The sequence below is a fragment of the Centruroides vittatus genome, unplaced genomic scaffold, assembly GCF_030686945.1.
Source record: "Centruroides vittatus isolate TY-2023 unplaced genomic scaffold, ASM3068694v2 contig_487, whole genome shotgun sequence".
NCBI classification, from domain to species: domain Eukaryota; kingdom Metazoa; phylum Arthropoda; class Arachnida; order Scorpiones; family Buthidae; genus Centruroides; species Centruroides vittatus.
This window is the reverse complement of record NW_027122275.1, coordinates 710,924-733,062: the sequence shown is the minus strand read 5'-3', so window position 1 is coordinate 733,062 and position 22,139 is coordinate 710,924. Positions and strand designations below refer to the sequence as shown.

The following is a 22,139-nucleotide window of genomic DNA, read 5'->3' as shown; positions in this document are numbered from 1 at the left end:
TTTAATTAATTTTTTTTTAAAAATATGTTTTTAGCATGGACAAACTCCATTACTGCTAGCAGCACAAAACGACCATTCTGAAATTGTAAAACTTTTTCTACGGCACAAACCAGAACTTGTTTCACTCGCTAACAAGGTAAAAACTTTTTTTTATGTATATTTATTAAATTATAAAATATTTTATAGATTTAACTCTTGGGCATTTTCCAAAATTTTTATTTGCGTGTAGCAGCAGAAAAAATTATAATAAATTACCTTTCCGTATCGATTTACATCAGTATATTAATGTATATTAAAAAATTAATTTCTTAAAAGTTTTCAGTTATATAAATATAAAATTAACTTCAGAAGATTCTTAAAATGTAATTTTATCATATTTAAATTCTTTATAATTATAATTATTATTATAAACAAAGAAAAATAAATGTTTTCTTAAGGATCTTTAATGCATTTTCTAGGTATAAAGTACATAATATTATATGTGCTATAAATTTATTTTTTAATAAAAACATTTGTTTATATTTAATTATATTTGAAATATTTTAGGAGGGTTACAATTGTGCCCATATTGCTGCAATGAAAGGAAGTGTTGGTGTAATAAAAGAATTGATGAAGTTTAATAAAACTCTGATTACTTCAGCGAAAACCAAGGTTAGATATTTCAATTTCTTTAATACATAATATATAAAATAAGAAGATGTTTTATATATAATAAGAATTAAACCTTTATATATCTATTTTATTATTTATTTATGAATTATCTTTCCAGAGTGGATGCACTCCTTTACATCTTGCTGCAGAAGGTGGTCATGGTGATGTTGTCCTAGTATTGCTACAAGCAGGAGCTTCAGCATCGGAGGAAAATGCTGTATGATTTTACTTATTTCATATGTTTTATTTATTTATGATAATATTTTGATTATTTATAAACAAAAGTATCATAGAGAAGTAGAAGATTTTGAATCAGGAATATAATAATAAAATTTAGAAATGTTGAAAGATTTATATAGGCTAATCAAAACAGGGAAATAGTGCAACATCAGATCCATTTTATAATAAAAAAAAAATCGATAATATTAATTTGATTTTCCCCTCACTCTTTCTTTATATAAACACTAAGGAGAATGATTTGAATACTTTAGAACATACATGAAGTACTAAACTGCAAAAAATCTAATGCTTTTTTCATGCTATTGATAGATAAACTACGGTACAAAACAGACTATCTGAAGCTATGTAGGCTACTACTGATTGTACAGTACGCGCCATAATATCGGAAGTAGGCATTGTAAGGAATTGTTAGGCCTAAATGCATGTTAACTACACGCATTTAGGCCTAAAAGCATACTTTCAGTTATGCTACCAATTTAGGTCATATTCTATGACTGATACGTGAACCCTTTGTTTATGTAGGAGACTTTTGAATCGCCCTGTATTGTTTCGGTAATTATACCAAATGCCCTAATGTAGTGAATGTATTTTTTACGTTAAAAAGTTTACAGTACGTTTAATAAAAAGCTTTCCTTTATCATTATTTGTCTAAACATTAGTTTTATATAAAACAAAATTGTCAATCATGTTATAGTTCTAATTTCATGTTGTCATATCCCTTAATTAACTGCTCCGAGCAGTACTTGTTTAAACTTAATTTTACGTAATTGGTAAACCATATTTTATAACCTGCAGAAAATTGCTAGAATGAAAATTAAATTAAACCTTGCTATAAACTCATCGCATACATCGCGCTTGTATAACAATCGTTACTCTATTGGTGCGAGTTTAGTAATTGCAATTTAAAGTCAGCCTATAACCAAAAGTCGCACTCCATTTTGTCTTCTAAAAAGATAACCCATTGGAAATTTCTATATTAAATTCTAGAGGGAGAAAGTTTTAGTATTAGAAATAATGCCAAATAAATTAGAATTTTTTGAATATTAATTTTTAAATTTAACTTTATAACAGAAATAAGGATTTTTTTTTAAAATTAAGTGTATTAACTAAGTATATTTAATAATTAATTATATATTTTATTGTAATAAAAATAAATAAACTAGAAGACATTTTATTAAAGTTGAGCAAATAAGGAAAGAATAATTAATTAAGGAAAATATTTTATGCAAATATAATCCCTGTTTATTATTATACAATCATTGTTACAAGCTGCCATTAAAAATGTAAATATATCTCTATTATCAGGCCCAGATAGTGGCCGTGTCCCAGACTTAGAAGGGCCACAAAATTTAGTCTCTGACATAAAAACGTGATACGAAAATGATATAGAATAACGTTTCTCTTAATAAGCCGTAAAAACTTTGTTTTTATTTGTCTCACTGTAATTCCTACTTTTTAATGACTTTCGGAGAAAGGCAGGGCATCATATTTCTGATAGAGTAGTGAGAGAGGACCAGGCTCACATAATCTATGTTTAAATGTTTATTAAACATATCACATACAATAAAACATAATATAAAGTAGGCCTTTCTCTATTGTTTAGTTGTAAATTACGAGTGGCATACATAGTTAACAAATCTATATTATTGTTACTGTAAATATATTTTGCTCAAAGTGATTTTAATCTTATTATATCAAAAATAGGTTTATTAACAGAGGCATTAAATAGTTTCTTTCGTGATTAAGTGCAGCTTTTGATAAGTGGAATTTATAACTGAAATCAATATCAAAAATAAAATTTTATTACAAAACAATAATAATCGAATATAAAATAAATTCTTATATTTAATTAAAGCATTTCTTTTAAATTATTTAATTTTTATGAAGTCAAAAGTAAGATTTCTTATGTTTTTTCCCTCTTCTAAGCCTAAAGGAGTTACAATGCTGAAACACGAAACAGATACAGGCACATATTTAGTCTATTGTTGAGTATTTATCGTAGCAGTGGATCATGAAATCGAAGCTTTGATGAATTTTCTTAAACTCTGTGCGAGCATTAAGAGGGCCATTTTTGCATATTCATCATGAATTTGATCAAGTTCACAGCAAATAAACTTGGCCAAATCCATGTTGGATATGCGAGGTTCAAATTTTTATGGGGATTAACCCATCCCCAAAAATTGATAATGTGATAGCCTGCTATCCACCAGAAACACTGTCTGATACATCCATCCTCTTGCGACGAACACTCTCTTTAAGTTCCATCATAATGGTAACTAGCTGCATTGGATGTTGCTCCGCAAGGAGTGAAATGTACCAAAAGGATTCTGTGTATTATGTATAGTCTAAAAAATTCATTTCATCACTTCTCCAAGACTTGACGCGATCTATGTAAACGAACAACATTGCCATCTAGTGAGGATATAAGCTACTAACACAAGAGTCATCGCACTTTGTCCATTAAAATAGAGACTTTCTGACGGTATCAACACACGTAGTTATAAATTATTAAGCATCTTCTATATTGTTTAACATCAATTAAGCTTACAAAATTCATAAATTTCTAAAATCGTAAAATATTTTCAGCAGATTTTATTTCGTTAATAAATTACTTAATTTAATTTATCATTGATGTAAATATGTATATAATGAGGCACAGTGCAAACAATACAAAAGAGAAATATATGTGCATATTTAGTTTAAATTCTTTATGTTAATTTACATAAAAAACTAGTTTAACGATGCAAAAATATTCCAACAGTTTTAATTTTCATATTAAATTAAAAAATAAAAATATTAAAGGATAAATGCGACAAACTTTCACTATATTTTATAGATACTGCGGGATACAATACGTCAGTAGTTCTCAATCCGTGGTCCGCGAAAAAACAAATATACAATTAAAAATTATTGCAAAAGAACGATGTAAAATAATTTTTGTATGGGAATGTAATTAGAAAACACCAATGTCGTCATCTACTAGACCGAGTGCGCTTGATTTCAAAAAGGTTTGTCACCTCTGCTTTAAAGTTGATGTATTGTAAGTGTTCCGCGGAAAACAATGCGAAAGTTTAGTGTTTCCCGACTTCAAAAAGATTGAGAACCACTGCAGTACGTTACTTACCCATTATATTCGCTTCTCCGCTGACATTATGTTCTGCACAGAGAAGCTGCAAAACTAAGACTTTGTAAAATTGAATTAATCGCGTTTCGATAGGAAATTATTAATATTTTAACAAAAAAATATGTAATAAGTGATACTGTTTCTATTGGGAAACTTTTCTAATGGAAAAATTTAGAATGACTTCAGCTTATTTTGTAATTAATTTAAATAGCGAGAATATAAGTTAAAAGAATGTCACAGTGTAAAAAAGCTGCTTATTTGATACGATATGCTTAATTTGAAGCTAATCTCTATATATAAATGAGAATGTTTGTTTGTTTGCTTGCTGTGCATAACAAGGTCGTTCGACCAATTGCTACGAAACTCGGCAGTTACGTTCACATACTTCTAACTTACATAATGCCGGTCGTACATTCCACCCCAAAATATTGATTGGGTTTTTATTTATCAATTAAATTCTGCCTACATTCGATTTGTTGGCTTTATACGTAGCGCTATCTATTGGCAAAAATTTAAGAAAATAATAAACTAAACATAATTCTTACAAAAAAGATATAATTTTTTAAAAAATATATATTGTATTCACTTAATTACTGCGACAATAATATAGCTCAAAATAGACGCGCTATATCATTACTGCGACAGGTAGCATATAACACTTGTCTGCGTGGAATAGAAAGTTTTTCCCTTTGAAAAATCTATAAGCGTTTAATTTTCTACATCTAACGACTCTGGTGTTTTCGTTTCTGAACGGAACTTTCTTAATTCTAACGAGCAATTATTTATTGTGATTTCGTCACAATGCTGGGCTGCAAGTTTTCGTCACAATGTTTCTCAAGTGTATTAGTAGTGTTTTGCCCCTATACATCATACTTTTCCCCATTAGCAACACAGTCGTGCCCATTATGTATCCAACTCCGTTCGGGGGGAAAACTTTTGAATTGAAATAACGTGACTTGTGGTACAAATCGGAAGTTCGTATCATCTTTCTCTTACCCTTTCCATATCTGGTCTCCACTTTCATCTATCTAACTCCATTCTCGAGATTAAAGAAGGACAGAGATGGATGGATGACAGTGGGAACTTATAGGTCTACAATTTTTCAAATTGCAGCCCAATAAGTATCCTCCAGTAACCGAGTGGATAAAATCATCGAACAACGGTATGTTTCGATGAATTAACGAACAACGTGGGTTTGCGCATGGCCAACAGACTGGCCACGTGGAGTTTTCTGGGTTTCTTCGCGTTAGTAACACTTAAATCGGGGCCAGCTTTACATAAGTCTTCCCGGGATGCATCCTCCTTGACAGATGGCTCACGTTGCCTTGACCGAATAAACCAAACTAATTCTAATAATTTTTCTATAAACGCGATATTTACGAGGACATACTTAACTACCACAAAACTTAGACACACCACTCCCTCCCCTGATTTTATTTCCTCTTTTTAACTCATAAACCCATTGCCCAAAACTTCTTCACTGATACTGCTTAAAGATGTTCTAACGTTCAGCCAAATTAATGTACAGTACCTGCAACGATTTTAAGGCACAAAGTTGATCTCGAAGTCTTTTTCTGTGCCGATATTTATTTTTCCTATTTATTATCATGGCGACATTGCTTCATCCGAAACCTCCTGTATTTGTAGTCTGTGTAATGTGCACTTTATTCACATGTTGAGTCTTACTCTCAAATCTGCTTCTGCTATTCTTATCCCACAACGTTCAAAAGTTTTGTTTACTTACAGGTTAGATGTTTTTGCTGAGCTTTACTTTTTCAACCTAGTTACACCAGTTTTCTTTGAGATCACACAAAAGCAATTATTCTCGTATTTTTACAAGATTTTCGATTTAAAAAAGTCTTTTATGAGCAACTTCGATCACATGCGAGGCATCACAACCCATCCAACACGGAGCACTTTTCAAATATTAATAGTAGACTAATAATAATTAGTAGTCGTTGACCATCCGCTCTTCCGGAAGGACAGCGGATGGTCAACGACTACTTTTAGTCGAATTACTTTAACCCCCTTCCGCAACAATCCCTTTCCATTCCCAGAGGTACGGTGGCATTCGAATAGGAAAATTACATAATGCAGAGTTACCGGAGAGCACAAAATATGTTTTAAGTGGTTTTCGATGGTGCCGAGTTTAAATATTTGGTCCGTTTTTCGCCAAATTTGATTGGTTAGCAGATTACTAATTGATATTCGTTGTGAATGGAACAGTTCGTTAGAGCTAACAACTGTCTACTTGACCAATAAAATTGTGCCATTTTGTACCACCCGAGTATCGCGATAAACGTGATGATGGTAGGCTGAAATAACCAAACTTTTTATATAGTTTTCGTTTTAATATTTGTTATATCATATTATTTGATTTATATAATTACAAACGTTATCTTACGTAAGGGTTTACCAATCTAACACATTTTAAAAATTCATTATTCCTCTACTGTACACAATTTAAAGAATTTTTAAAATCTGTTAGATTGGTCACTTGGTATGATAAACCCTTACGTAAAACAACCTTTGTAGTTATATAAATCAAATACTATAATACGATATAATAGAAAGGTTAGACGTACGAAGTAACCTAATAATCTTAATGTCTGATCTTATTTTTTGCCTGGGCAACGCCAGGCTTACCTGCTAGTACAGACATTTATGTATAATAATAGATTAATAATCATTTAATAACAGTTTACTTTTATATTTTGGCATAGGAGACGCCCATTAATTACATGTATAGTACAGTACTGAACAGTTGAGGGAGAAAGATGGTCGCAAAAAGTACGTAACTGTACACGATGGGGAAGAGAGTGGGTCCAGGCATTGCCTATGTGAACTTTTTTAAATGGTATTAGGAGCATATAAATTTGACCTTACGAGCCTACTTACTTTTCGTGTGAATAAATAACTAGTTAGAAAATATTTCAGAATTTTAAGCCATTTCTTGAATGCATGAAGTATTGTAAACGTAATTAAAGGGAGTTTGCCAACAGTACACTACTGTACTGTACACAACAGAGAAGAAGGGGATCGAAAATGACTTAAAAACTGTGTACGTAATTAATGTATGGCTGGTATATTATTTTTGTTCACTGTTTTACTAATGAATCAAGTGATTTTTACGACTTATATCTATTTTTGTAATAAATAGATGAAGAACATTTATTTTTTTCAAATTAGTTTCCCGAATGTGAGGTGAAGTCGTTTGCTCTCTGTTTACGCTGAAGTAGTTTGAACAGATTTATAAACCTCGATTATTATGATAATAAATATCTTATAAAGGCATGCAATATAACAAAAATGTAATTACGAGTAAAAGCAATATTTCTCATAGCACATGCCTCAGTCTGTAAGGAAGATTTGTCCATTCATCTCAAGATCTATGCTCGTGTCATACGTTTACCAAAAAAAAAAAAAAATTTTCAGTTCTTTATCGTTTCAAAAATTGCAATAATTGCAAAATACATAATTATTAGCAAGGTTTAGAAAACGTGCCTCCCCACTATTTCCTCGCTTCTGTATGCTGGAGTCAGAGACGAGCCGCCATTTTGTATACCTAGGGTAACATTAACCTATACGGTAGGCAAGTACTATGCATTTTAGATAATAAACTAGTGCAGTAACAGTATTTAAGTTGTGCTAGATTGTACACAAGTGTGGACTTACAAAGTGTAGACATTAAAATAAACTGTATTAATTTTTTAAAGAAAAGCTAAAAATATATACAAAATAAAAATATTCTAATTTTTACCATTTTGAATATATTTTATTTGGTTATTGATTTTAAAAAAATTATGCAGTTTTTTCATGATTAGTTTATTGCAATAAATTGAATTTATGAATTTTTAAATTTAATTAATTTTTGTTTTATATGAAATTAGAAATTATTTTTCACAATGAAATATATATGCATATATTTTAAATTATTACATGTTTGTAATTGCTGATATCTAAAGTTATAAATTTTTATCATGACTTTTGGTTTATTAGAACTATAAACTGATAACATTATATCACATACATTTTAAAGTTTTTTTAGTTTTGTAGTTTTAACATATTTTAATATTTAAAATTTTTAAATGAATTATATTAAGGAGTTATAAAGTATAACATTAATAATCACAAATATTATCATGTATATAAATAATTTAATTTATAGGATTGCTACACTCCAATTTATCTTGCAACTATTCATAATCATGCTGATGATCATGGGTCATAATCATCCTATTTATAACTCCTTTTAACACCTTAATATAGGAGTTAGAAGGTTCTATAAATAATATATAATATGCTGTTATGGTTAATTCAAAAAAATTATTAAATAAGTCTGCATTTTAACATTATTGCTAATTACTGTATTTAGTATTCCCCCAATCATATAAATAGAGTATTTTTTTCTGTTACAATCAAAATATATTACTCATAATTTACTCTTTGTTACATTTATGATTTAAAGCATTTAATTGAGTAAAAATTATTTTAATTAAATTTTATAGGATGGCTACACTCCAATTCATCTTGCAGCTATTCATGGTCACGTTACTGTCTTACAAGCTCTAAATAATGCTGTTTCGTGGAGGATAGTGAGCAAAAAGGTATAGCCGAAAATTTATATTTTAAACAATAAACAATTATTGTTTTATACTTATAGTTTAGGATGTATATTTTAAGATATATGGCTTACAATTTAATTTATAGTTAGGTATTACGGCATTACATATAGCCGCCGGTAAAGGGAGGTCTGATTTTGTTCGTGAGATGTTAACCCAAGTTCCAGCCACACTTCTTACAGAACAAAGATCAGAAAATAAAACAGAAGATGTAAGAATATTTTAAATATGATTTAAAATAAAAATTTGAAAGAGTAACGTTACAGAAATGATTTTGTGTTTAGTACGGATTTACTCCTCTTCATATCGCAGCTGAACACGGACACGAAGATGTAGTTAGATTACTCCTCAATAGTGCCGGAGTACAAATTGATGCTAAAACACAAATAGAGGTAAGTAAAAAACATTATATAAAAAATAGTTCGTTGATCATAATTGAAAATCTATAATATAAAACTATATGTTTTTCCAATAGGGTTTGTACCCCATTCATCTAGCAGCACGTGGAGGGCACATGGCTGTCGTAGGAATAATTATCAGCCGTGCCACGGAACAAATTCAAGCGAAAGATAAAGAAGGTAGAACCGCTCTCCATCTGGCAGCCGCACATGGGCATAAAAATTTAGTAGGGCTCCTTTTAGGTCAAGGAGCAGATATCAATGCTAGTGATAATGTAAGAATGTTTTTTTAAAAATTATATAATGCTTTTAATGTTGAACTTAATATATTACATTTTAAAAAAATAAGGATCAAATTATATTTTTTCTCACACCTTCTGAATAATACTGGTTAGAGTAAAAGGAACTATAAAAAGGAAGAATTAATTTTGTTTAATAATCAAACCCAACTCTTTCAAGTAGAAATTTACAATTTTATGTGAAGTTTTTAAAAATTTGTTGTAATTTAATTGCATGTCAATAAAGAAGTTACTATCAGTATTTTAAAATAAGAAATAGTTTTTATCTACATTTATTTTCTGTTATCATTAATGTTTCTATAGTTTATGCTGCATATATTTGAACTCCATTATGAAACTTATTATTGTTTTGTATCAAAATCCACAGTATTTCTGTGTACAAAAAGAATGCACACTTTACATCATCATCAAATGTGATATGGAAATATTCTGATTCAAATTGGATTTTGTTGTTCTTTTACCAAGTTATTTTCTTTAGTAATCTGAAATTAGAAAGTAGGTTGGCATACTGCAAAGAATTAAGGATTTCACAGGCAGTAAGCCTGTTGCTTACATTAAAAACAATCAACGTTTACCTTTAAAATCATAAATGCAAACTTAAGAGATGACAAGAGCATAAATACGATCAAGTAAAATTCATTATAATTACAATACTGCTGATCAAATGCATCAATCAAGATAACCTGTATAAAATCAACTTCAAAAAAATTTAATTTTAAGCAATTATTGCTTATGGATATTATAGAACTTCACTAATCATGCTTAGAAATGACTCCATACTAAGAAAGGGTAGATTTAATATATTTTAAAAACTTATTTTATTATGTATACATTTTAATTGCTTATAATTGCAGTATTCCATTTAATCTCTAATTTTTTAAAATGAATCCTCCTATAGTTAGATAATATGAAAAAACTACTTGATTATATTTACATACTGTATCAGTGTTTCCCAGCCTTTTTGGATTAGCAACACACTTTGAATTTAATTAAATTCCTGTGACACACCATAATTTTTAAAATAAAATTGACCAAAATTCTTTTCTACTTAAAAACTTGTTCATTTTATTATCTGTTTAAAATTTAAAATAAATTACTATTGATTTAAACAATTTTTGATAATATGGCAGTTAAATTTACCAAGACAGAACCTCACAATTTTACAAATATACTATTTGAATCAATGCATGTAGAGCCAGTATTGGTCTTTAAGCTGGTTAGCTGCTTTCTATGAACATTGCATTCATAGAAGCTCCAAAGAATTGGTATGCCAACATATGCATGGATGAATGTAACTTTTATGAAGGGGTATGGTGATGCCACAAATTTAGAGACAGTTAGCATTTTAGTGAATATCTTCTTCCATCGGCTGGCAGTAAAAAGATGAAAGATAAATAAAATTTTAAAAAAGAGCTTATTCAAAATTCTAAAAAATATTTAATAATTCTGCAACACATCTGAGGCATTCTTACAAGTGTGTCACAGCTTACAGGTTGGGAAACACTGCTGTACATTATAGCACAAATTCTTTTTTTTTTTTTTTTTTTTTTTTTTTTTTTACCAGATTTATTAATTTCTAGTAAGAGAGAACATTAAAAAGTTCTTTTTAATGAAATTATAAAATGCATTTTGAACATTTCTTGTTTAATTTGGTAAACAAATAATCTGTGTATGAATGTGTATATATATCAGGGGTGCCTGTATATTGGGGTACAAGACACCCTTTCCTAATCACCAAAGGGGCCCCAAATTCCATTATTAACAAACAACAGAAAATTCAACCTCTAGTTTATTCTGCAAATATAAAAGAAACTAATGAACGATATTTGTCCATTTTCCTATGCAATTTTGTCATATGTTGACCAAAACTTGGCCTTGAAAATAAGAAACATTCCTTGTTTTCAAGGCCACATTATCCCCAATTTCAATCTGACTAATTTGACATTAAATCATAATCATATTTTTATTTTTTAACAAAAAAGAATTAAGAAGAAATTGTAAGTTTAAAGTAAAAAAATATAATAGAAAAGTATAGTAAATATAGTTAAAAATGCATTTTATTGAAATGAAATATTTAAAGAACAGCAGTAAAATGAAATTGAATGATTAATAATTGTAGGAAACATTGGTACATCTTTAATGGATAAACCAATGAAGAAATTTAAAAAAAAAAAAATCATATATTAACATCCTCAAATAAGTATTCTAATTGCAATTAATCTCTCATAAACCTTTAACCGGTGTGAAGTACAAATAACTGTCTGAGTAAATGTTTTTGGATCCCTCCTGGGTCCTTCTTCAAGCTACGAATCGTTTGTAATGATTAATCGGAACGCAGACCGGCCATTTGGAATGATATTTCAAATTGCAAAATTCGAAAACCCAGGAGGGATTTGAAAACGTTTGCTCAGACAGTTATTTGTACTTCACGCCGGTTAAAGGTTTATGAGAGATTAATTGCATCTTACTCCAGTGTGGGATGATTCTTTATTAAGTATTCTAATTATTATCAATGATATTATTGATATCAGTGCAATTATTTTAATTTAAAACAAACTTTTTACTAAATAAAATTTAACTATACTTGAATTTTAATTAGAATAAATCTGACAGATTCTTTAAAAAAATAATTAAATAAGATCTGCAAAAGTCTTAAAATATATGCTTTAATATGATAATATGTAATACTATTGACTATATATTATTATTTATAATAAAATAATAATAAAATTTCTTTAAAAATTTCTCATTTAATTGTATTAAATATTTTAAATATTTATTTATCAAACAATGGATGTTTTCATTGATTCTTTTGAATAATAAATTTTTAATTTTTGTTGCAAGAATATTATTAATTTTTAACTGTTTTACATTTTATGCAGCAATATAAATTACTATATTATACCCCGATCTATCTACAAAGGAAATTGGACAGGTTATATAATTCTTCTTCTTCTTTGGGTTTGCATATTAATTTATTCAAGTCAAAAATAATAATTTTTAGACATGGTGGAAGGTTGAAGTAAGCTGATAAATTTTTCTTAAATGGAAGAGGAATCAGTATTGTTAATGAAGTTATATATTTGGGGATTCATTTCTCAGCTACTGGCTCATTCCAAAATTACATTTCTTATGTGAAAAGCAAAGTATTTTCTAAAATAAATGTTGTAATAGATATTTTGAGACGGGTTAAGAACAGTCACATGGTTTTGTGTAAGAAACTTGCTGCTTCTCTATTTACTTTGAGTTAGTCTTACGGTCTGCCCTTTTGGGGGCCTTTTTGTTTTGAAGACATCGACTCTATAGAACTGATGTTCTTTTGTCATCTTTTTGGCCTTGAGAGGTCGATCCCATCGTATGCAATTAATCTGAATTGGGCCTTGACTTTCCCCGGAAACGTTTTGTTAAATTAACCTTAAATTATCTGAGAAACATAATCTCTGACCCATCATCTTTAGAATGTGAGGCTTATTTTACCTTGAAGAAATTTTCATCGACCAGATCACTGAAATATTGTTGGTATACTAAACTGGAGGATCTATTTAATAGAATAGGTATTTCACTCTCTTTAATAGATTCTTCCCCAGGTGTTTTGAAATATTATACAAATACAATTTTATAAGAGTTTGACAATCTTTTCTTGACAGAAAGTGACAGGGTCCTTAAGGCTAAGTACCATCCATGGTACCAGAAATATTAGACAACAATCAGTGTTTTTACATTTATTATAAGCAGTTACCGTTTATTATTAAAAAAAACAATCATGCAGATTCTCCTAAATAAGTTTTGTTTAACATGGAAACACTTGTGTATTGACGTTCACCAGATATGTGTCCATATTGTAAGAAAGGAAATGCGACCTTAAATCACTACATGTTTAATAGTGAGGATCTTGAATATTTGCATTTATCAACACTTTCTAATAATGTTCTTTGTACTGATAATGTTATTTGTAAAGATCTAGCAGATAGAATTCATGGACTATTCTCCATCAACGACTCAGTCGAGTCCATTTAGTGTAAATATAATTTATTAACTAAAGTAATTAATGTAATCCCTCCTCCTAAAAATTAATTTTATGTATGGCGTTTTCAAATAATTAAAATAATTAAATAAATTACTATATTACTAAAGCATAATCTGTAATAATAGTTTTTAAATCTAATTTTTTCTTGAATAATAATATCTTTACAATTATATATTAAACTATTAAGCTTTTTTCTTTTAAAAGTACATAAGAAGATTCCATTATAATAAACTTTATCTTTTAAAAAATTTACAAAAAGAAAACCTTATAATTATAAAAGTTGCATTACACAACCATATAATTACCACAATACTAAGAACACTTTAAAAAAAACCTAAAGGGAAATTGACTTTTATTTAGAGGCCTTCTTAATTATGTTTAAAATAGCTACAGGTGGTTAAGAAGTCCCTGAAGAAAGCTCAAGATCACCTTAATGTATTTTTATTAGTTAAATTACTGTAATTTAAGATTCACTAATTAAATTTTTATACTTTTCATACACACCTATAACTATTCGACCCTTCTCTAAAGGCTTCTTAACCATCTTAATGATGGTTAAGAAGTCTTTAGAGAAGGGTCAAAGAATGATCAAGATCACCATAATGCTTCTTGTATGTTTTTTAGCAGTACATAATCACTTAACTACCAAAACTAATATGGTTTTTACATTTATAAAATTCTTTTCTTTTTTTTTCATTCTTTTAATGAAATTTGTCTAAAAGGAGAAACTGTTTTGATAAAATTTTTATTTATAAAGGAATAAAACTTTTCTTATTGACTTGTTTTTTTTTTTTAATTATTTAAATTATGAAATTCAAATTTATATAGTTTATAATTAGATTTTAATATTTTAAGGTTTAAATTTTAAATTAAAATAAGCTTTTCCTCTAAAAGTTTTTCTCTGTAAAAGTGATTTTCCTTTTTTAAAGGAAATTTATTCCTATAAATTGTTGTTATGTATATGAAAAGCTTCATCAAAGTTTAATTAAAATATTTTTAGATTTGAAATATAAGATTTAATGCATATAAAATGTATCATAAATATTTATAAGTGATAAGTAATATTATACCAATTCTACTACATTTACCTTATGCTAGAGAAATTTGTTACTATGACAACCTAGGTTAAAAAACCACTGCATATGTATTGTATAATACTTACATTATTGAAAATGGTTGCTATGCTAAAAAACATGAAAAAATTTTTGACAACGAAAAAACATATTAAATTAACTACATTAACAGGTAACTATTTTAAAAGTAAAAACTATTACTTTAGTTTAGAACTGTTTTTTTTAATTTATAAAAAAAAAAATATTGTGATAAGAAAGCTAAAAACATAACGATAATTATGAATCATTTATTTACTTTATAATGATTACTATGGATTGGTGCCATCCTTACACATATTAGAAGTTATCCATATATTCTCCTTCATTCTCTACACAAATTTTAATTTCCCTGTGTTGTTCTGAATATCCTCTTCCGTATTAAAACAGTCCCTGATAGGTTTTAGCTTTTTAATCATTGTCAGATAAAGTTGAGAATTTTTTTTCTTTTATGATTTCTTAAATTTAAGCAATTGTAAAAGCTGAATACAAATAATCAGTCTTTCTTCTATTGTATACCTATTGGTGTTCACCATACAGAAGCCCTACCAAAACATAAAACAAATTATTAACTAAGCACATCATATCATGTGTAAGCACTTTGTGACTGCTGTAAGATAATCTATTCATGTGAGCATAAATATATTAAACTGACATAACGTAAAATATAATTGAAGGTTGTGAAGTAACCAAGAAATGTTTAGCAAGTTATTTTAAAATTAAATTATTTTTAAAAGCTAAAATTATAAAAGTGTTTATTTATGAAGACAAATGAAAATGATATTGCTTATAATTTAAAAAAATATAAACTATAAATTTTAAGTCTTTTTTAACATCATATTTGAATGACAATATTGTACTAAATGATGAATTTTCAACGTTTCAAAAATTCTTTCAAATATAGAATGTCCAAGAAAGACCTTTATTATTATTATAAATTTATAACACAAAACAAAGTGGTCTATTAAAATGTGGTTTGTGATAAAAGAAAGAATAACTCAATGCATTTTATCAGTTTGATAAACTTCTGAATTCCTTGGATTCCTACATAGAATGCTTCTCAAACCTGAACCTGTTCCACAGATTCATCTGTTGTCAATGGGAGACCATAATCTTTCAAGTGCTATACAAAGCTGAATATTATCGGGCTAGAAAATACTAATAATTTAATAGACAATTTGGCATTAGAGGTAGGTGTTAGGTGCCATCTCATGATAAATTTAATACTTATAAGCTTTTGTATAGCTTATAATTATTAAATTTGTGAGTTATTAAAAAGTTGTGAAAAATTAATAATTGTATAGCTTTTAACGTATTAATGTTTAAGTTAATGTTTATGGATGTAGTTTATCTTTTAATAGAAAGCGGAGCACAACCAACATGCCAAACAAAAGTAAGATAAATAAGTTAAATAGTTTTATAATGTAATGGGTATAGTAAGAACATTTGATTATTTCAAGTGCTGACACTTCTCAACCCTTCTAATTCTCCTAGTGTCATTAAATTTCTCCATTCAAACATTAATTGAAAGAACACTTGGTGACATCTTTCCATACTTCCTATGGCACTTTCTTTGCACAGTTATAGTAATTTTGTTTCAACTAACCACAATACACATTGCATTTTTTCTTGTATTTGTCACCTTGTTTAATTCTGCTAGTTATTTGTACCATATATTGAGCACCATTATAAACATCTGTTCCAAATCTTTTTGAGTTATTTCTTTTCTATAAATTGCATTTCAATAGACAGTTTCATTTTTGTGCTATGAATTTATATAATAATAAAGATCTTTTATGGCTATCCTCTGTATTAAATCTGACTTCCTAATTTAAAATTCTGAACCAATTCCCTGGTTAAAGAAGTCCTAATTACTCATTTTCAATCTAATTTGGGATATATTTAAGATTTCTATAACCAAGAGATTATTTGGATTTGTAAATTAACAAGAAGTTGAAAGAAAACAATTCAGTTTTTGAATTCTTAATTTAAACAATCTTTGAGTGATTTTTATAACAATGTTAAACCTGTTGAAGATGTATACTATATAGTCAACTTTGTGCTATACTATATAAATATGGTATTGTAAGATGGTCTATGCCTATAGCTATATAAATATGAATGAAACTCAAAACCAGACATGGAAAACTTAAAGGCAAGAGGCCCTGAGTAACTATATATGAACTTCTGGTATAGAGCAGAAGTCCCATGATTTTAATTCAAAAGTTTTCTCTAGAACATTTATATAGATGATTGGCAAGACACTATTATTGTCAGGAAAAGTATGATGTACAGGGGCAAGATACTAATCATTTGAGATCCAGATCATATATTTTAAATTAAATAAAGTAACAATATGATTAAAAATTGCAGCTCATCATTGTGATAATGTTACAATAAGTTTTATTTGTGTTACTATGAAGAATGGTTATATTTTGATATGAAGTTTGCTAATCTTTAGATGACATAAATGTCTAATACCTGTATGATTTATACATGATACACTCTCCCCGAGCAGGCTCTTCTCAAGAGCTTAGACATCCTTAAACATATCTGTAAGAGCCCATCTTCAAAAATTACCAGTAATTAATAAAATGGTTATATTTAAAACTTTCTAAATAATACTTAATAATATATAGACATTTACTTTATATATAGAGTTAAGATAATTAAGAGTTATCCTACATATAGTAGAAAATTTAATGAAATAACTATTGAATATATTTTAAAATAAATGTATATTTTAATTTTAACAGTATACTGAACAAATTACAAAGTATTGCATGAACAAAATTCTATATTTCTTTTCCAGAATGGAAACTGCCCTGTCCATTTCGCATCTCGCGAAGGATTTATGGATGTAGTTTATCTTTTAATAGAAAGCGGAGCACAACCAACATGTCAAACAAAAGTAAGATAAATAAGTTAAATAGTTTTATAATGTAAATATTTGTTCAACTACTCACACTGGGTGTATGTAAATAAACATTGCATATATCAACAATATTCAGTGTTTTTTATAAATATTTAATTAATTTTTGTTATATTTTATATTTAATATATTGAATAATTACTGGAAATTCTCATTAATTTTAACTCAGATAGTTTGAAATCTCATTAGTTCATAACTATACTATTTGTCCCAGCCAGGGTTATAGAGATTTACATGATAAGGAATTTAGTTAGTTCAAAATATGGCTACTTCGAAATTCAAAGTGAAAATTCTGTCCGAACAGTGATATGTGTGTGTTAACTAGTTCGTTTAGATCAATGTACCTCCATACTGTAAGAGAACAATAGACCAAGAACAACTCTAATGTGGTCAACATGGCTTTGCTTTTACAGTAACACATTTTTGGGTTTCACCTTACCCATGAGATACCCTTTTTTCTCATATCTCATAAAATATGACTGGATTTTGGGATTTCAAGATTAGGCTACAAATATCAGATTGATATATTTGTAGGGCTCTAGATTACTAGATTTGGTTGACTTACTGCTTTCTGGACCACTTTAAAAATAATTTGAGCTACATTTTAAGGAATTCTGTTTTACTTTTTATGAAAGCTATCTGACAACCTGTGAGGTTCTCACCAGATCTAAACACAGTTTATTTATATATTAATAATTAATATATGAATAAACTGCAGGTGATAATTATTAATTAACAAAAACAGCATTCTGTATATGTAACCATATTCTGTTTGCTTAATAAATTCCATCAGTTACAAGGCATTTGGCATACTGTACAGAAATATGTAAATCTCAGATAATTTGAATTGCAATTATTTCATCCCTTAAATTTCGAAATAATGAAGATTTCCTGTATTATGATTAGGTTCTGTTCTTGAATTGACTAAAATCTTTGAAGTTGTTTTATAAAGTGCTAATCAGACTTAAAACTTAATAAAATGTTTTAATTTTAAATTAAAATTTAAAATGTTATCCTAAATAATTTTTCCATTGGTAATGTACAGGATGAATCAAAAATCTCCAAACAAAGATGAAGGACTCCCTTTATTATGTAGTCACTTGTAAATAAAGGGGTCATTGTCAAAACGTGACAAAAAATTTTTTTGTCAAAATGGATATGAGGTAGGTGACACTTAGTGCATGTATGAAGACCCAAAAATGCTTCCAAAATTTGACTTACTTTGGCAAATAATATTGACAGTTATGACATTCACAGAAAAATGTGGTTTCTCTACCTTTCATCTTACCAATAGGTGACATATCAATGGACATAAGCGATACTGGATTTATCTGATTATGCAGTTTTCAAGATTGGATACGGAATGTTCTGTACCTTTGTAACAATGACACATGCTTAAGTTTATGAAATTATTAGTGTCTACTAGGCATGTTCTAGTTAATCAACAACTGAAATCTTAATTTGAGTAATGAAACAAAAATAAAACAAACCACTTAATAAGTTCAACAAATACATTGAGTGCTTTCCCAGTTTTCTTTTGTATCAATCAAATCCTAAAAGTCTAGAATTTTCTGTAAGCAGAAAATATGATGCTGAGCAGGTGTAGTCTCTCTTTCAAATATATTCTATGTTTCAGCTAAATCGAATGATACATCTGTGTAAAAACAGTTGCAATGATTGTTTCAGTGCAGGGAAAAGCATAATTTTTACAACATAGTACAGCAAATGTAAAATAATATTGCATTTAATTGCAAGTACTCCAGTGACAAAAACAAAAACACTGTACATCTTATGAAGATTAAGTTTATAGTAATTTGTTGTTCCATTCATTTTATCTTCTTATCTTCTCATTGAAGATGATAGCTAAGCATTTCAGAATAGTGCTGATCCACTACTATTCAACAGTGGTTATTCTTTTATTCACTGCTTCCCTTGCATTTTCTAAAATATAAATACAATACTGTGTACATTTTTATATTTTAATGTACTTTGAATTACTTAAAATTAATATTTTATTATAACCGCATTATGTATCTTATAACAAATTTCTATATTACATGTGAAAAAAAACATTGCTATTGTATATTCGAATATAAATTTGTATATGCATATTCCCATTGGAAGCACTGTATTATTGAATATGGGATAGCTTTCCCGGCAAAAATATTTGAATCATGTAAAGCAGCCAGATTATATGCATTTGCACATGCACTTTACAGAGCACCAACCTCACACAGTTTAGCTCGTGGATGCTACACACTAAAATATCATATAACACTTCCAATGATTCTATCCAGGGCAGCACAGCTTCCCTATCATCAAATGTCACCACCCCTGGTTGAAAAGGACCTTTGCAATATCAAGACTATCATCAGTCCTGAAGAGTACATCACAGTTCTTTTGAAACATGGTTCATAAGCTTGTGTTATCTTTCCCAGTTATGCTTCCAAGCAGCTCCACCTCAAATGACAAATTTTTTGCAATGAAAGATTTCAAGAAAGCAACCAATAAAGCACTGAAAAACAAACAGGACTTCAAAATGGGTTTGGGTCATAATCCTGAAAGACACAATCCCGAATGCTGTAATCCCAAGTGTCGAAATCCCAAAAGATCAAAACCTTGAAAGGCTAAAATTTCGAAAATCAAAATCCCGAAATGCCTAAAACCCTAATTCCCAATGAGAAATTTGTGGTCTGTATATGAGTGTATGTAGAATGGATTTCTGCCTACTCAAAATAACCTAGAAGCATGGCACAGAAGTTGAGAAAGTTTAGTAAGGAATGCTCAGTTCATGTATATTGAATCATTGAAGAATTTTAAAAAGTGCAATGCCATGTAGAAAATGAATATGAGCATATTTTCTGAAAAGAGCCATGCCCTAAAAGAAAAAAAAAGCAGATATTTGTTGCAAAGCAAGATTTCAAAATATATCTTTAGATAATGATTGTGAAAGTTGGCCAGCTCTTATGGATTACTTCCATGCAATTGTTTATAATCTTCCATGTAATATGCTTTTTCACATGTTGATGTTTTTATTTTCTTCCACATTATTTAAAATTTTCAGCATTGATTTTTATAATTTGTAATTCTATATATTTGATTTTAACTACTACGTATTAATGTAATAATAGTCAATATATGTGTACGAACAGTTCATACATATCGACTATTACTGTTATTAAATATTTTACTGCATAAAAGGGGCTGTGAAGTGTTCTGTTATGTGTTTATATGCTTCTCAAATAAATTTCATTTAAAAATGTGTAAATAAATATCTTTTAAAGATTTATTATTATTATTTTTTTTTCCTAGGATTATATTTTGAAGATTTTAATATTTTCAGATTGTGATTTTCAGGATTTCTACATTTGGGATTACAGTACAGTAGACCACCTTATAACATGGTAGATATATTCCATGTTATATGAATCTGTGTTGTACGAGTCACTTAAATACATGAGCCAATCACAGCCCGGCACATGTGCAGTTTAGGGGCTATGGCTGTTTGAAAGGTTTTCTTCCATAAAATTAATCGATTCTAGACTAATTTGACTCGAACATTTCCAAAGCACGTATAATTTTTTGGGAATAATCCATATAAACTATGCTATTAACAAAAAACTGTAGGATTACTTACCGAGTATGCACCGTTCGAAGACGCCATTGCCTAAGATTGTTTTCATTGTGGAACAGCGGGCACGTGTTTCCTGATAAGTTATTCTTTCTGTGAAGAATTCGCTGAACTTTGGAGACATCATTAATAGAAATATATTGGGTTGTTCGGAAAGTAATTTCGTTTTTTCCATAGAAAAATAAACGCAATATTCTTATAATAAATAAATATTTTATTGAATTATATATTGACCATTTTGGTCTAATACCTGTTGTCATTGTTTCTGGTAGTAGCATGATTTCACATTCATAAAAATTTTGATCGTTGTTTACAAAAAACTGATCCAAGTGATTTTTGACATTGTCATTTCAAGTAAATGTCTTACAGTTAAAAAAAAATTTGTATAGACCGGAACAAGTAATAATCTGAGTGTGCCCAATCCGGCAAATATGGTTGGTGTGATAACACATCCCATCTAAGCTATAACAGTTTCTGACGAGTTACCAACCTTGTGTGAAATTTGGTATTATCATGTATCATGGTAAAACACTACACTTTGTTTGTTGATCAATTCTGGCCTTTTCTGTTTGATGATATTACTCAATTTGTTTACTTGATGGCAGTACACTTTCGAATCAATTGTTAAATTGTCTGGTAAAAGCTCAAAAACAAATTTCTTTAAAATTCAATCATAGAGAGCATCTCTTTAATAACATGTGAGACCCATATATCGAGCTTTGAAACGAAACCAATTCGTTTTAGATAATAATAAACGGTTCAATTTAACAGATTTAATCTCTTGGTGATTTCACGTGTTGTCATACGGCAGATTGCTTCAATCGGTACCTTTATTTTGTTTTCATTGGCTTCAAATGGCCATCCAGAATGTGGTGTATCTTCGATATTAAAATTGCCAAAACGCAATTTTATAAACCAGTTTTGGCACTGTCTTTCTCTCAACACATCTTCTCCAAACATGTACCACAATTTTTTTCTTGTTTGAACAGCATTTTGATTTTTAGTTATAAAAAGCAAAATATGCTGAAAATGATGCTTTCGATTTTCCAAATTTGATAGGTCACCAAAAAAACAATTGTACAGAATCAAACAAAATTTTTTAGAAA

The 22,139-nt window shown here is 28.7% G+C and overlaps 1 protein-coding gene across 1 annotated transcript in view; it reads left to right on the top strand.

Moving 5' to 3' along the window:
* LOC136978060 (serine/threonine-protein phosphatase 6 regulatory ankyrin repeat subunit B-like) overlaps positions 1–22,139 on the top strand; it is a 62,703-nt gene that overhangs the window by 26,637 nt on the left and 13,927 nt on the right. Inside the window, 8 exon segments of the mRNA XM_067273704.1 lie at positions 35–136; positions 547–651; positions 770–868; positions 8,524–8,622; positions 8,726–8,848; positions 8,922–9,029; positions 9,113–9,310; positions 17,283–17,381. Of these exon segments, the coding sequence (XP_067129805.1) occupies positions 35–136; positions 547–651; positions 770–868; positions 8,524–8,622; positions 8,726–8,848; positions 8,922–9,029; positions 9,113–9,310; positions 17,283–17,381 (933 nt within the window).